This window comes from Streptopelia decaocto (assembly GCF_964273445.1).
Source record: "Streptopelia decaocto genome assembly, chromosome: 22".
Taxonomy (NCBI): domain Eukaryota; kingdom Metazoa; phylum Chordata; class Aves; order Columbiformes; family Columbidae; genus Streptopelia; species Streptopelia decaocto.
In genome coordinates, this window is record NC_138677.1 from 2,327,796 (window position 1) to 2,342,444 (window position 14,649).

At 50.9% G+C, this 14,649-nt stretch overlaps 1 protein-coding gene across 2 annotated transcripts in view; it reads right to left on the minus strand.

Annotated features, from left to right (window-relative positions):
* NSF (N-ethylmaleimide sensitive factor, vesicle fusing ATPase) overlaps positions 1-14,649 on the minus strand; it is a 91,823-nt gene that overhangs the window by 63,905 nt on the left and 13,269 nt on the right. For both annotated transcript variants that reach the window (XM_082071130.1, XM_082071131.1), the window contains exons 2-3: positions 7,575-7,660; positions 1,038-1,137 (exon numbers count right to left, since the gene is read on the minus strand). In XM_082071130.1, coding sequence (XP_081927256.1) covers positions 1,038-1,137; positions 7,575-7,660 — 186 coding nt within the window. The remainder of the gene's footprint in view (positions 1-1,037; positions 1,138-7,574; positions 7,661-14,649) is intronic.

Genomic DNA, 14,649 nt, shown 5'->3' on the forward strand with positions numbered 1-14,649 from the left:
CATACAACAGACTTTCTTGGGGTCTCAGATATTTAAGGCTTCGGGAAATACTGGAAATTGAATCCCGGTGCCAGGAATACTGCAATAAAACACTCACCTCCCAGCAGCTCTAACACTTAACACCACAGTCACTTTTTAGGGGTGAGCAACCCACCTCAGTCGTAGCAAAAGAGCTTTCCTGGCTCTACAATAGCTACTGGAACCTACCAAAAACAACCCCAGACCACAAATGCATCTACATGAACCTCATGATACAAATATCTTCTGCTTTTCATTTTTGGGCCTCACTCAACATCCTCTTCACCCATCGATCTGGACAAATCTGCGTTTGAACAAGATGTGAAGAAACAAAAAGGTGTTTTGCGGCCTATGCCCAGACATACAGAGACTCCATTTCCATGCAGGAAATTACAACAGCATTAAATCAGGGACCGTGGTTGTCGCAGTTTTACGTTTTGTGACCCACTGCCTAAGCCAGTTAAAGGCCACAAGGTTCATTTTGCTATCTACAAGTTAATTGTATCAGTTATTTATTCTAACCATCACTTCACAGGTGATAACTCAACTTAATTAAGAAAGAGAAGACAAGTTCAATCTATTTAATGCATTGTGTTGCACTTTCCATCTGGCAACACTAACAATGGAACTCCTGCGGGTTTTAAAAGATCAGAATAGCAAAGAAAACCTGTTAAAGTCCAAGGAAATCGGAAACAATACAAATCACAAAGAACAGCAGACACCGCTTTGGCTTTTCTTTCTGAAATAGTTTGTTTCTAGTGTATTTTTCAAAGGTTGATTTACACCTTTTCTAGTATTTTTATCCCACTGTGCGCTACAAATAGATCGAAGCAATAAAAGCAAGTTGCTTCAGCTATAGTAAAAGTCTCCTTGAATTTTTGCTGTCAGAAATCAGTCTGTAGGATACGTTTATACAGACATCTCCCTCCGGTCAGAATTGGTACCTTCAAGCCTGATCTTGGAAGAGATTTTCCTTATTCTATAGCGAAACAGTAAGTTAAACCATATATGAATGGTACCTGGGGCAAGCTGAAGGCGATGCTGCCAGGAACAACCGAGGGATGGGTTCTCAGCGTGAAAATGTACTTGTGGTTGGGAGAAGTCTTCACAACGACGTGTCTAGGAGAGAGAGCAAAGGGGATTTCAGTCTGATATTGAGCATCGCTGCCGGCGCCGCGATAATTCAAAGGAAGAAAACGTATCTGGTCCTATAAAAGCAAAAATAAAGGGTTCAGAGCTGCACCGCGACGCTGGTGCACAGGAGTCTGCCCAGCAGAGATACAGCGTGACCTGAAGACACTGTACTAATAATTACCTTGTACTGATAATTGTACTAATAACTCCCCTTACCTCAAGAATTACAATATGCAAACATGAGATAACCAAACTATAAGCATAAAGGTCAAGGCTGCTGTACCTAAAAATCCACTCTGGTTTCGTATCTCAAGCATCTAACACCAAAGCATTAATATTTTACCCCAGTCTAAGCAGTAAACCCCAGCGGTGATTTCAACAGGAAACAGCTGCAAAGTCTGCACAAGGATTTAATGTGTAGTTTAGAAGTTTGATGGCAGCAGAATTTCTGTATATAAATAAAACCCCCTCAGCGCTGAGGCTGATCCTCCTCTCCAACAGCGACCGGCAGCTCAGATGGCACCTGAAGGTCAGAACTGTTATAAAATCACAACAAATTGCACGTGCCTCCTGTCGCTCTCTACGCTGAACCGTCAGAAACAAAGAAGCTCCAAAGCTGCTCAAAGTCCTCCCCAGACTACGCCGGGCAGCTCTGACCACGTGAAAGGCGGATTCACCTTTGGCGTAAGAAAGCAAAAGCAAAGGCAGGTGGATTTGTGTGCGCTGGTGGCAGAGGTGACAGCGGAATCAGCTTCCACCTCATTCTTCTTCTCAGCTGCGGGCGCTTTGACACCCCTGGGTACAGGAGCCACCAGCTCACGCGACCTGGGGTGTCCCCTCTGCCCCACGGCCAGAACCAAAGGGACAGATGAGCTGGGACACCAGACAAGGCCCATGGTCCTGGGCACCCACGTTGGCAGTGAATGTATTCATGGAATCATGGAATGTCCTGAGCTGGAGGGACCCACAGGATCCTGGAGTCCAACTCCTGTCCCTGCACAGGACACCCCACAGGTCACCCCGTGTGTCTGAGGACGTTGTCCAGTCTCTTCTTGAACACTGTCAGGTTGGGGCCGTGACACCTCCCTGGGGAGCCTGTTCAGTGTCCAGCACCTCTGGGTGAAGAACCTTTTCCTCATGTCCCACTGACCCTCCCTGGCTCATCTTCTGCCGTTCCCTGGGCTCTGTCACTGTCACAGAGCAGAGCTCACCCTGCCCCTCCTGCTCCTGCTGAACCTGCAGCCCATGAGCTCTGCCCTCAGTCTGCTCTGCTCCAGCTGAACAAACCCAGGGACTGCAGCCGCTCCTCACACGGCTTCCCCTCCAAACCTTCACCAAATTGGTGTCCCTCCTCTGGACACTCTCCAGTAGCCTTATATCCTTATCCATGATAAGAAAATGGCCTCAAGTTGCGCCAGGGGAGGTTGAGGTTGGATGTGGGGAACAATTTCTTCCCCAAAGGGCTGTGGGGCATTGGAACAGGCTGCCCAGGGCAGTGCTGGAGTCACCATCCCTGGAGGGGTTTAAAAGGCGTTCAGACAAGGTTCTCAGGGACACGGGTTAGTGATGGGGTTGGGTTATGGTTGGACTCGATGATCCTGAGGGTCTGTTCCAACCGAGATGATTCTATGGTGCTCATGGTGCCGCCATTCAGAACGACTTGGACAGGGGGGAGATACGGACTGATGCAAATCCCAGCGAGTTCAACAAAGGAAAACGCAAAGTCCTCCAACTGGGGAGGAATAACCCCGAGCAGCAGCACAGGCTGGGAGCCAACTGGCTGGAACGTGGCTCTGCAGAAAAGGACCTGAGAACAAGGAGTCGAACGTGAGCCAGCAACGTGTCCCTGCAGCAGAGACGGCAACGGCATCGGCTGCGGGAGGAAAAGTGTCACCAGCAGGTCTGGGGAGACCATCCTTCCCCTGAACGTTCCACTTTAAACTGAGTAGCAGATAAACCAGAGCAGCTGCCCAGAAAGCCGGGACTAAAATCAAGAGCTTTCACCACTGAGTGTATCAGCCTGAGTAATTCCAGTTAATATCAATATACAACCAAGTGGAAAGGAAGGTATTATGTTGCAGAGCGTTAACCAAACATGCCTGGAGGCAAATTTAAGTCCCAGTTACGCTACTGGAATATGTCATCAGGAAATACGCGGGATAACAAATAACATCCTACTAGAAACAACTCGTCAGCCAGAAAAAGACCCAAGATCGAAGCTGCTTAAGACGGAGCTGGATCCTGGCAGTGCACTAAGTCTGGCTCAAAAATATCTTTCTGAAATAAATCTCCAGCCAAGGAGGAAGATTAGGAAAGGTCAAATCCTGAGAGGTTCTTTGAGAAAAGTCTCCAAAAGGCAAAGGAACAACCACGTTTCTTCTCCAAGACGCAGGAGCAGGTGGTTTTCAACAAGCTGTAAGCAACCTGAGTAATAAGAATGTTCAAAACAAGGCAACAGCGGGAAAAACTAAATGCATTTTCCTACATTGATGTTTCCCAGGAAGGAGCTGGGAGAGCTCATGAAGACACAGGGAGGAAATCTCAGCCTCATTAACAGCTTCTGCTTATTAATGAACAAAATGAGTCACCAGGGCCAGATACCTCCCAAGAGCTGGAAGGGAAGCTGCTCTAACACATGTAAAGCCTTGGCTGGAACAACGAGCAGCACAGCAGAGCTGATGGCAGATCGTGAGGAGAGCTCCTGACAGGGCCCAGGAAACGGCTGGTAAATCCCCCGACCAGGCTGAGCAAACCGACAGAAAAAAATAACAGGTAATTTAACCTGGGTGTCCGTTAGTTTTCATACTTGTGAATCATAGAATCACAGAATCATTTTGGTTGGAAAAGACCCTCAAGCTCATCAAGTGCAACCGTTACCCACCCCAGGACTGCCCCATGTCCTGAGAACCTCATGTCCGTCTGTCCAGCCCTCCAGGGATGGTGACTCCAGCACTGCCCTGGGCAGCCTGTTCCAATGCCCCACAGCCCCTTGGGGAAGAAATTGTTCCCAGATCCACCCTCAACCCCCCTGGCGCAACTTGAGGCCGTTTCCTCTGCTCCTGGCGCTTGTTCCTGGGGAGCAGAGCCCGACCCCCCTGGCTCCAAGCTCCTTTCAGGCAGTTCAGAGATCAGAAGGTCTCCCCTCAGCTCCTGTTCTCCAGCTGAACCCCCCAGGTCCCTCAGCCGCTCCCATCACACTTGTGCCCCAGCCCCTCACCAGCTCCGTTCCCTTCTCTCCACTCGCTCCAGCACCTCAAGCTCTTTCTTGAGCCCTCAGGTGATTTTGGTGCCACTGGCGCCACCATTTTGTGCACTGAGGTGATCCCACCACCCCTGGTGCCGCCATTTTGAGCCCTGAGGTGATTCTGGTGCCGCCATTGTGAGCCCTGAGCTGAAGGGCCCAGAACTGCCCCAGCATTGGCGGTCTGTCCTCCCCAGGTCCCAGCACAGGGACGGTCGCTGCCCTGGGCCTGCTGGCCACCCCAGTGCTGGTACCAGCCAGGATCCTGTGGCCTCTTGGCCACCTGGGCACACGCTGGCTCATGTTCAGCTGCTGTCACCAACACCCCCAGGTCTTTTTCCAGCCGCTCTTCCCAGCCTGCAGCGTCCATGGGGTTGTTGTGCCCCACGTGCACGTTTGGAAACGCATATAAATTATTCAGCAAGGCTCCTCACAGCCTTTTCTGGCATGAGATAAGATGGATTGTCTTTCCACGTGAAAGGCAGAATAAAAGAATAATTTGTCAGCTCTCAACATAAAAAAAATCATTGCAATTGAGATAAGCTGTGCTGGTTTCCTCCCGGACTTGTCCCCTTCCCCACCTGGGTGTTTCCAGCACTTGTTTCTCGCTCCAAAATACACTGGGAGATGTCATGGGAATTTAAGTCAGTGTAACTCATCAAACCGAGACGGTACTATAATAATACACTGCATCACGCGGCACAAAACACTGACTCACGCTTGCCCGACTTGCAGGATGCAGAAAATGAAGCATGAAAAAGATGCACAGTGACACCCTGGGGCTGCGCCATCCCCCCGATCCGGGGTCAAGCTCCCAGCCGCACACCAAACGGAAGCGTGAAGGCAAAGCCCTTCGTGTAACCGCCACCAGAACACCCTGTGCCGCGGTGGGGACGGCACGAACCGAACCCGCTGACCGCGGAGCTGAGACCCGTCCGCCCGGCGTATCTGCAATGCAGCACAATCGCTGCAGCCTCAGCAGCTGGGTTTCTCCGCACCCTTCCACTTCTCCAAGCGATTTATAGCAACCAAACATACGCTGCTTTCTTTCCAAGCCCCGATTTCTAGATTTCTAGATTTCTAAGCAGCTCTCCCGGGGAGAATCAGCCCCAGTTACGGGATGTTTCTTCCTCACGCTTCCATACAGGCGATGAAAGGGAAGCAGCTGGTGCTGTCGGTCTGGAAGCTGCATGTCCCCAGGACATCCATATCTGAGGAAATTAACATTTCTATAATGCATGAGGTACAATGTTCAGGTATTTTCGCAGTGAATCAGTTTAAAAAAAAAATCTACATCATAGGAGGAGACCAGGACACTGCTCTGTGCAAGCAGATACTTTTTGCTGCTTCTGACTCCCAAAGTTGTGCTGATTTAAGGTCGGTTTAGGTGTTTTCTCTTTGTTTTGGTGTTTTATTAAAGCTCAGTCACTCACTAAGGGCCGGGACAGCTCTCCAGGGCAGCAAAAAATGCATCAAGTCTTAAATCACATCGTCCCCTCCCTCCCTGCCACTTCCTTCTCCGTCCCCAGCAGAACCCACCCAGGCCAGATATTTCACGGTAAGGCCCCAACTGCATCACTTAATATCTTTTTTAACTTTTTTTTCCCCATTTTGCAAACCCAAACCTTCTGCTGCACTTTCTGCTACATTCATTCCTTCTGTTCACAATCTACATGTCGAAATCTTTAAGAGCTGCCATACAGTTGCAGCAAAGCAAGGAAACTAATTATTTCAATTGGCTTCACAGAATCCCAGAATGTGAGGGGTTGAAAGGGCCCTGGAAAGCTCATCCAGTGCAATCCCCCATGGAGCAGGAACACCCAGATGAGGTTACACAGGAAGGTGTCCAGGCGGGTTGGAATGTCTGCACAGAAGGAGACTCCACAACCCCCCTGGGCAGCCTGGGCCAGGCTCTGCCACCCTCACCGGGAACAAGTTGCTTCTCAAATTTAAGTGGAACCTCTTGTGTTCCAGTTTGCACCCATTGCCCCTTGTCCTGTCACTGGTTGTCACCAGAAGAGCCTGGCTCCATCCTCCTGACACTCCCCCTTTCCATATTGATCCCCAGGAATGAGTCCCCCCTCAGTCTCCTCTTGTCCAGCTCCAGAGCCCCAGCTCCCTCAGCCTTTCCTCACACGGGAGATGCTCCACTCCCTGCAGCATCTTGGTGGCTGTGCTGGACTCTCTCCAGCAGTTCCCTGTCCTGCTGGAACTGAGGGGCCACAACTGGACACAAGATTCCAGGTGTGGTCTCCCCAGGGCAGAGCAGAGGGGCAGGAGAACCTCTCTGACCTACTGACCACCCCCTTCTAACCCACCCCAGGTACCATTGGCTTCCTGGCCACAAGGGCAAAGTGCTGGCTCATGGTCACCCTGCTGTCCCCAGGACCCCCAGGTCCCTTTCCCCTACGCTGCTCTCTAATAGGTCGTTCCCCAACTTACACTGGAACCTGGGGTTGTTCCTGCCCAGATTCAAGACTCTACACTTGCACTTGTTCTATTTCATTACATTTTTCCCTGCCCAACTCTCCAGCCTGTCCAGGTCTCTGGATGGCAGCACAGCCTTCTTTTAATACAAAGCCTTTCTGTGTGGGCTGAGCTGAAAAATTGATGTGTTTTCCACCTTTTTCACAAAAGTAAAACCCCAAGGCAGCTGCTATCAGTCACCACTGAACTGGAATTAAAGAATCCAAATTGTTGTGCCCACACTCTGGTTTTCCTCCCGTTTTGTTCTTGTGCACAAAAAGCCCCAGAACGAGAGTTTCTGCTGACTCCGTTCACTCCAAGATGCTGGGAAAGCGAGAAGATGCCCCCGGTAACACAATTAAATGATAAAAATCTACTTGAAATGGTCCAAATATTCTAAGTATGTAACAGGAACAGCAGCAAAACAAAACAAAAGGCCTGAAGTCCAGCATTAAAATAGCGATTAAAATAGTAATTATCATTATTTAAGCAGATCCGGTTCCCAAGGAGAAAAGCTTCAGAGAAAGACTGACTGGTTTTTAGTCTCTCCAGCTCTGAGAAAGAGGCACATTTAAAGTTTCGGTCTCGAAAGAAGTTTTTTTAATAACCTATGGTATTCAGCCTCCCAAACCCCAAATTACATTCCACCTTCATGCAAATTTTGAAAACAATTCCTTTTTGATTCCAAGTTGAATGAGCGAGAATTCACACTTACTGCCCAGAGGGAAAGTCCTTCTCGTTCACCACGGCGCAGTTGGTCAGCGACAGCTCGTCCGTGGGACATCTCGCCGCTTGCATAGGCTGCGAAACAGAAGAAACCATCAAATACAAACCTATTTTTGCTTACAAAGGCAAAGCCTCCAAACCTTTGGAAATCCATAAAGCACAAATAGGTCTCGCGAGCGTTAACGCACTCGGGGAGCACAGTCGCTGCATGGACAAGCTCCTCTCCCTCTTCAGCGTTTTTCCAGATGCTTCTATTTGGTGCCGATATTTGGACCCAAAGCTCTGTGCTTTAGTCCTGTATCCCTCCAATTTTCCAGCATATCTAGGAAAAATACCTAAAAATCACCTAGAAAAAGCCGGCAAGGCAAGTGTTAAGTTACTAATGAGGCTGAGGGGAGACCTGATCTCTGAACTGCCTGAAAGGAGCTTGGAGCCAGGGGGGTCGGGCTCTGCTCCCCAGGAACAAGCGCCAGGAGCAGAGGAAACGGCCTCAAGTTGCACCAGGGGAGGTTGAGGTTGGATGTGGGAACAATTTCTTCCCCAAAGGGCTGTGGGGCATTGAACAGGCTGCCCAGGGCAGTGCTGGAGTCACCATCCCTGGAGGGCTGGACAGACGGACATGAGGTTCTCAGGACATGGGGTGGGGAACAGTTGGACTCCATCATCTGGAGGGTCTTTTCCAACCAGGATCATTCTATGATCTATGCACCCCGGTGCTCCTGTGCCACCCCCTCACCCTGCCGCACACCAGCAGGTAGCGAAGGGTTCGCTGGGAGACGCATCTTCCTGAGAAACAAAATACTGGGATATTTTGCAAGCTGGTGAGGCAAAGCAGCCCAGAGACAACCCAGTTCCACTACCACCCTGGGCAGCTTTTCACACCACCCCACACAGCATCCTCATGGACAAGCTCAGGATGAGCGCGCGGTGAGATGGGTCATGAAGTGGCTGGATGGCAGAGCCCAGAGGGTTGTGATCAACTGTGCAGAGTCTGGTTGGGGTCCTATAGTCAGTGGGGATCCCCAGGGTCAATACTGGGTCCAGTCCTGTTCAACCTGTTCATCAATGACCTGGATGAAGAGACCGAGTGCACCCCCAGCAAGTCTGCTGATCCCAAACTGGGAGGACTGGGTGACACCCCAGAGGCTGCGCTGCCATCCAGAGACCTGGCCAGGCTGGACTGGGCAAGAAGAACCTGATGAAGTCCAACAAGGGCCAGTGCAGGGTCCTGCACCTGGGGAGGAACAACCCCCAGCACCAGCACAGGTTGGGGGACCTGCTGGGAGCAGCTCTGCAGAGGGACCTGGGAGTTCTGGTCAACAACAGGGTGACCATGAGTCACCAATGTGCCCGTGTGGCCAAGAGGCCAATGGGACCTGGGGTGTGTGAGGAAGAGTGTGAGCAGCAGGTCAGGGAGGGGAATCCTCCCCCTCTGCTCTGCCCTGGGGAGGCCACATCTGCACAACGGGGGCCAGTGCTGGGCTCCCCAGTTTGAGAAGGACAAGGAACCACTGCAGAGAGTCCAGGGAGGGACACAAAGATGCTGAGGGCTCTGGAGCATCTTTGTGATGGGGAGACACTGAGAGAGCTGGGGCTGTGGAGCTGGAGAAGAGAAGCTGAGAGGGATCTGCTCAATGGATCAATATCTCAGGGTGGGTGTCACGGGATGGACCAGACTCTGTTCAGTGGTGCCCAGCGCCAGGGTGAGGGGCAACGGGCACAGACTGAAACACAGGAGGCTCCATCTGAACACCAGGAGAAACTTCTTTCCTTTGCGGTGCCAGAGCCTGGCCCAGGCTGCCCAGAGCGGGTGTGGAGTCTCCTTCTCTGAGACATTCAAACCCCCTGGGATCCTGTGGGATCTGCTCTGTGACCCTGCGTGAGCAGGGCTGGGGATCTACAGGGATCCTGCAACCCAGCCAGCCTGGGATCCTGGGGTTCTGTGTCCTGCTGGGCTGGCTTAGAGAGACTATGTGGGGAAATGAGGGTGGAATGAAGATGTCACTTCTCTTCTTCCTGATATTGCTCAGAAAACTGAAATTGGAGCAGGTCCATTCTGGGTATAAACACGTCAAACCCCCCAGCCCAGGGCAGCGCTGGCAGGCGCAGGAAGGTTTGATCTCAGCTGCTCTCCAGCTCCACCGAATCTCTCTATAAAACTTCTCAAAAGAAACATCATGATGCAAAGAATATTTCCTACAGTATAGGAAACATCACGGATGAGTAACAAACAGAAGAAAATTAAGTTAAATTATCATTTCCAGCCTATCACTATTAAAAAAAAAAATCAATGCAACAAATTTTGTGGGAGTGTTCTCCACCTTCCTTTTTTTTTTGTCCCTAAAGTCAAAGGATCAATCCCATTTCAACACCATCTGTTCTATTTTCTTTCCCCTCCACTATTATCATGAATCAGCAGCTAAAATCCCCAAACCCCGCTCTGGGCCCAGGTTGCCCCGTCCCGTCACGACGCAGCATGTGGGGTATGGGGAGGAACCCCAGTCCCGTCCCACACCCCGACCCCCCGATTCTGCAGAATTATTCCACAAAAAAGGGGGAAAATTGGGTTCCAAATTCCCCCAGAAGTAGCGAAAAGGCTGGAAAAGTCAGGATTTCTCTGTCATAGCTATAGGCTGCAGAATGTAATTTGGAGGAAAGCTCGACTTGACCTTCCAGGCTGTTATATTTAGCATCAAAGCACAACTATTTTCTTTGTCAGATACAGATTTGCCGGCGCTGCAACAGAAACTGTTTGTCAGGGTCAACCAGTGGCCCAGAGCAATTCAGGAAGGATTTTCTCCTGAAACAGCCTCGAATCCCAGCAGCGGAGCAGGAACCGCTCCCATCCCACCGCACATCGCGCTGATTTCCCACGAGTCACCAACCTCTGCCCGACCCCCCGGCCATTTGAGACGAGAATCCGAGAAAATACATCAAATCCACTCTTCATGTTGAAATGTAAGTCTCCTGGAGTCCCTGCTATTTAGAGAAGGACTAATTCATTATTTTTACTCAATAATGCTCAGTTTCCCATGATGTGGTCAGTAGGTCAGAGAGGTTCTCCTGCCCCTCTGCTCTGCCCTGGGGAGACCACACCTGGAATCTTGTGTCCAGCTGTGGCCCCTCAGTTCCAGCAGGACAGGGAACTGCTGCAGAGAGTCCAGCGCAGCCACCAAGATGCTGCAGGGAGTGGAGCATCTCCCGTGTGAGGAAAGGCTGAGGGAGCTGGGGCTCTGGAGCTGGACAAGAGGAGACTGAGGGGGGACTCATTCCTGGGGATCAATATGGAAAGGGGGAGTGTCAGGAGGATGGAGCCAGGCTCTTCTGGTGACAACCAGTGACAGGACAAGGGACAATGGGTGCAAACTGGAACACAGGAGGTTGCACTTAAATTTGAGAAGCAACTTGTTCCTGGTGAGGGTGGCAGAGCCTGGCCCAGGCTGCCCAGGGGGGTTGTGGAGTCTCCTTCTGTGCAGACATTCCAACCCGCCTGGACACCTTCCTGTGTAACCTCATCTGGGTGTTCCTGCTCCATGGGGGGATTGCACTGGATGAGCTTTCCAGGGCCCTTCCGATCCCTGACATTCTGGGATTCTCTGATACATGTGATATTTTCAGCCTTGATACAGATTTATCCACCTGAATCTGAAGCGGAGACTCCATTAGATATTCTTGTAATAAAAATAAATATGAATTCCGAGATACACAACCTCTTGGGCGCTTCACATACATTAAAATAAAAGGCGTTCACCATTATATCATTTCTCCTTCACTTGCAAGGGCACAGTTTTTTGAAGGGCATGCCCTGATAAACGCATTATGCAGGATATTCCTGGCGAGAACCAAACGCAGAGCTCCCGGATTAAACCTTTTTACAGCACTAGTCCTCAGCTGCATTTTTAATCCATAACAAATCGCTTCCTCTTCATTCCCAGCGAGCGCCTCGCGCGTTCGCCTGCGTTGCTCTCATCTGCGAACGTGCAAACTTTGCTCTAAGGAAATGCATAAATATAACAGAATATTTCTCAAATCCAGCACCACGTGCTGCTTGTGCACTCCATGCTATGACAGATACACAGCAAAACCTCCTCGGGTACCAGACACGTTCAATAACGTGGCTGCTTCTGCTTGGCCAAGTCCCATTTCTCTGTGGGCGACTCCCAACATTTCAGATGGTGTCTATAATCTGTGCTGTGCTCTGCGGGTGATGCTCCCCTCAAGCTCCATTTTGCAGAACTTCACTACATTATCAATATCCAGAAGGGTTTTTAACATAATAGAGTTCATACAAGAACCACAGAATGGCTGGGGTTGGAAGGGACCTCTGGAGATCAACCCCAATTATTTGGTGATTGTTGCACGAGCTTTATTGTGTTAAAACCACAAAAAGGACACGGCTCAATGGACATGGGTTTTCATGAGTGCCCACGGGACAACTTAAGGAAATCTGATCATTTAAGAGATGGTGATTAAAGCAGAAAACACCCAGACCAGCAGGAGGAACACCCTGTCCCAGTGAATGCAGGGGTGTCCTCTCCCTCTCCTCACCCCAGTGCTCACGCGGGTTCTCTGCCAGCACCAAACATGAGAAAAAGCGCCAGGGGTGGGTTAACGGTTGGACTCCACGATCTTGAGGGTCTCTTCCATCCAAAACGATTCTACGATTCTATACATCCCAGTGCTGCGGCTCACAGGACCCTCCTCTTGTCTGTCCCAGCAGGACACCAGCGCTGGCTGTTCCTGAATTAGTTCTTCTGGCACTAATGCAGCAGTTCAAAGCTGCACCGTGCACCACCGGCGCCTGGACAGATGTCACACGGCAGCCGTAGCTCTGCCAAGGACACTTCAAGCTCTTGCATTTTGAGTTCAGCCTCCCAGGACTCCTGGAACCTGCAGCCTCTTTTCTCTCCAACGCTCCCCTTGCACATCACACGTCGGGACCAGAGGAAACGGCCTCAAGTGGCACCAGGGGAGGTTGAGGTTGGATCTGGGAACAATTTCTTCCCCAAAGGGCTGTGGGGCATTGGAACAGGCTGCCCAGGGCAGTGCTGGAGTCACCATCCCTGGAGGGCTGGACAGACGGACATGAGGTTCTCAGGACATGAGGAAGGGACAGGGCTGGGTTATGGTTGGACTCGATGATCCTGAGGGGCTTTTCCAACCAAAACGTTTCAGTGATTCTATCTTTAAGAATATTTCTAAGAAATCTTCAAGTATATTAACAGAAGCTAATTTTAAGCTAACTAGCGGGTTACTGTTAGCAACTAGGCAAAGGCAACACGAAGCTCAGCTCCAGCAAACACCACCTGCCACAGTTACCCGCTGTCCACACAGCTCTGGAGGTGACCCATACACATCGCCACAGGTTGTGGTTATGACCATCTCCACAGGACAGTCAATATTAGGCTGAAAGTAGCAAAAAAAGTCTTTCCTGCCTCCAGTTCATGTTCTGGTTTATGCAAGAATGATACTCCAAGAACAGCAAAGTTCTGGGCAGGTGACCCCACATGTAAGACAGGATCTTGTTCCTACAGCACCCTCAGACAGAGGCGCCCACCAGCCATCACCCATCCCAGAATCCAAGAACGTCAGGGGTTGGAAGGGCCCTGGAAAGCTCATCCAGTGCAATCCCCCCATGGAGCAGGAACACCCAGATGAGGTTACACAGGAAGGTGTCCAGGCGGGTTGGAATGTCTGCACAGAAGGAGACTCCACAACCCCCTGGGCAGCCTGGGCCAGGCTCTGCCACACTCACCAGGAACAAGTTGCTTCTCATCTTTCAGTGGAACCTCCTGTGTTCCAGTTTGCACCCATTGCCCCTTGTCCTGTCACTGGTTGTCACCAGAAGAGCCTGGCTCCATCCTCCTGACACTCCCCCTTTCCATATTGATCCCCAGGCATGAGTCCCCCCTCAGTGTCCTCTTGTCCAGCTCCAGAGCCCCAGCTCCCTCAGCCTTTCCTCACACGGGAGATGCTCCACTCCCTCCAGCATCTTGGTGGCTGCGCTGGACTCTCTGCAGCAGTTCCCTGTCCTGCTGGAACTGAGGGGCCACAACTGGACACAAGATTCCAGGTGTGGTCTCCCCAGGGCAGAGCAGAGGGGCAGGAGAACCTCTCTGACCTACTGACCACCCCCTTCTAACCCACCCCAGGTACCATTGGCTTCCTGGCCACAAGGGCCCAGTGCTGGCTCATGGTCACCCTGCTGTCCCCAGGACCCCCAGGTCCCTTTCCCCTACGCTGCTCTCTAATAGGTCATTCCCCAACTTACATTGGAACCTGGGGTTGTTCCTGCCCAGATTCAAGACTCTACACTTGCCCTTGTTCTATTTCATTACATTTTTCCCCGCCCAGCTCTCCAGCCTGTCCAGGTCTCTGATGGCAGCACAGCTTCCAGTGTCACCCACTCCTCCCAGCTTGGTGTCATCAGCAAACTTGCTGACAGTCACTCTATTCCCTCGTCCAAATCATTGATGAATATCTGAATAATACCGGCCCCAGCACTGCCCCCTGAGGCACTGCACTGGATACAGGCCTCAACTGGACTCTGCCCCATTGACCACGACTCTCTGGCTTCTTCCCTTCAGCCAGTTCACAGTTACCTCAGTACCCGCTCATCCAGACCGCACTCCCTCAGTTTAGCAGCCAGGATGCTGTGGGAGACTGTGTCGTGCTACTAAATCCACGTCTGCAGAGATCAACTCCAATATTTCTTCTGTTTGTCAAGGGAAAAGTGAGAGCACACCCTGACAAACCCTGTGCTGCAAGAACAACGTGAAGACCCCGGCTTGGATTTACTACGAAGCAATAGCATTGCCCCCACTCCTCTGCTGCTGAGCTGATGTGAACCACGAAAACCCAGCACCGGGAGGCCCAGCGCCACTGACATATTTTACAAAACAAAAGCTGTCCCAAAGAACAAGCAGCTTCACAACAGAAACAATCACCATAACATCTGATCTTTCAGGGGTTTCTTTTCTAAGTTGCATGTTCCTGCACTGAAATATGACAGAGTTGTCCTTGCACTTCAGGAGAGCTCAGCCAGCACACAACGCTGTTATTTG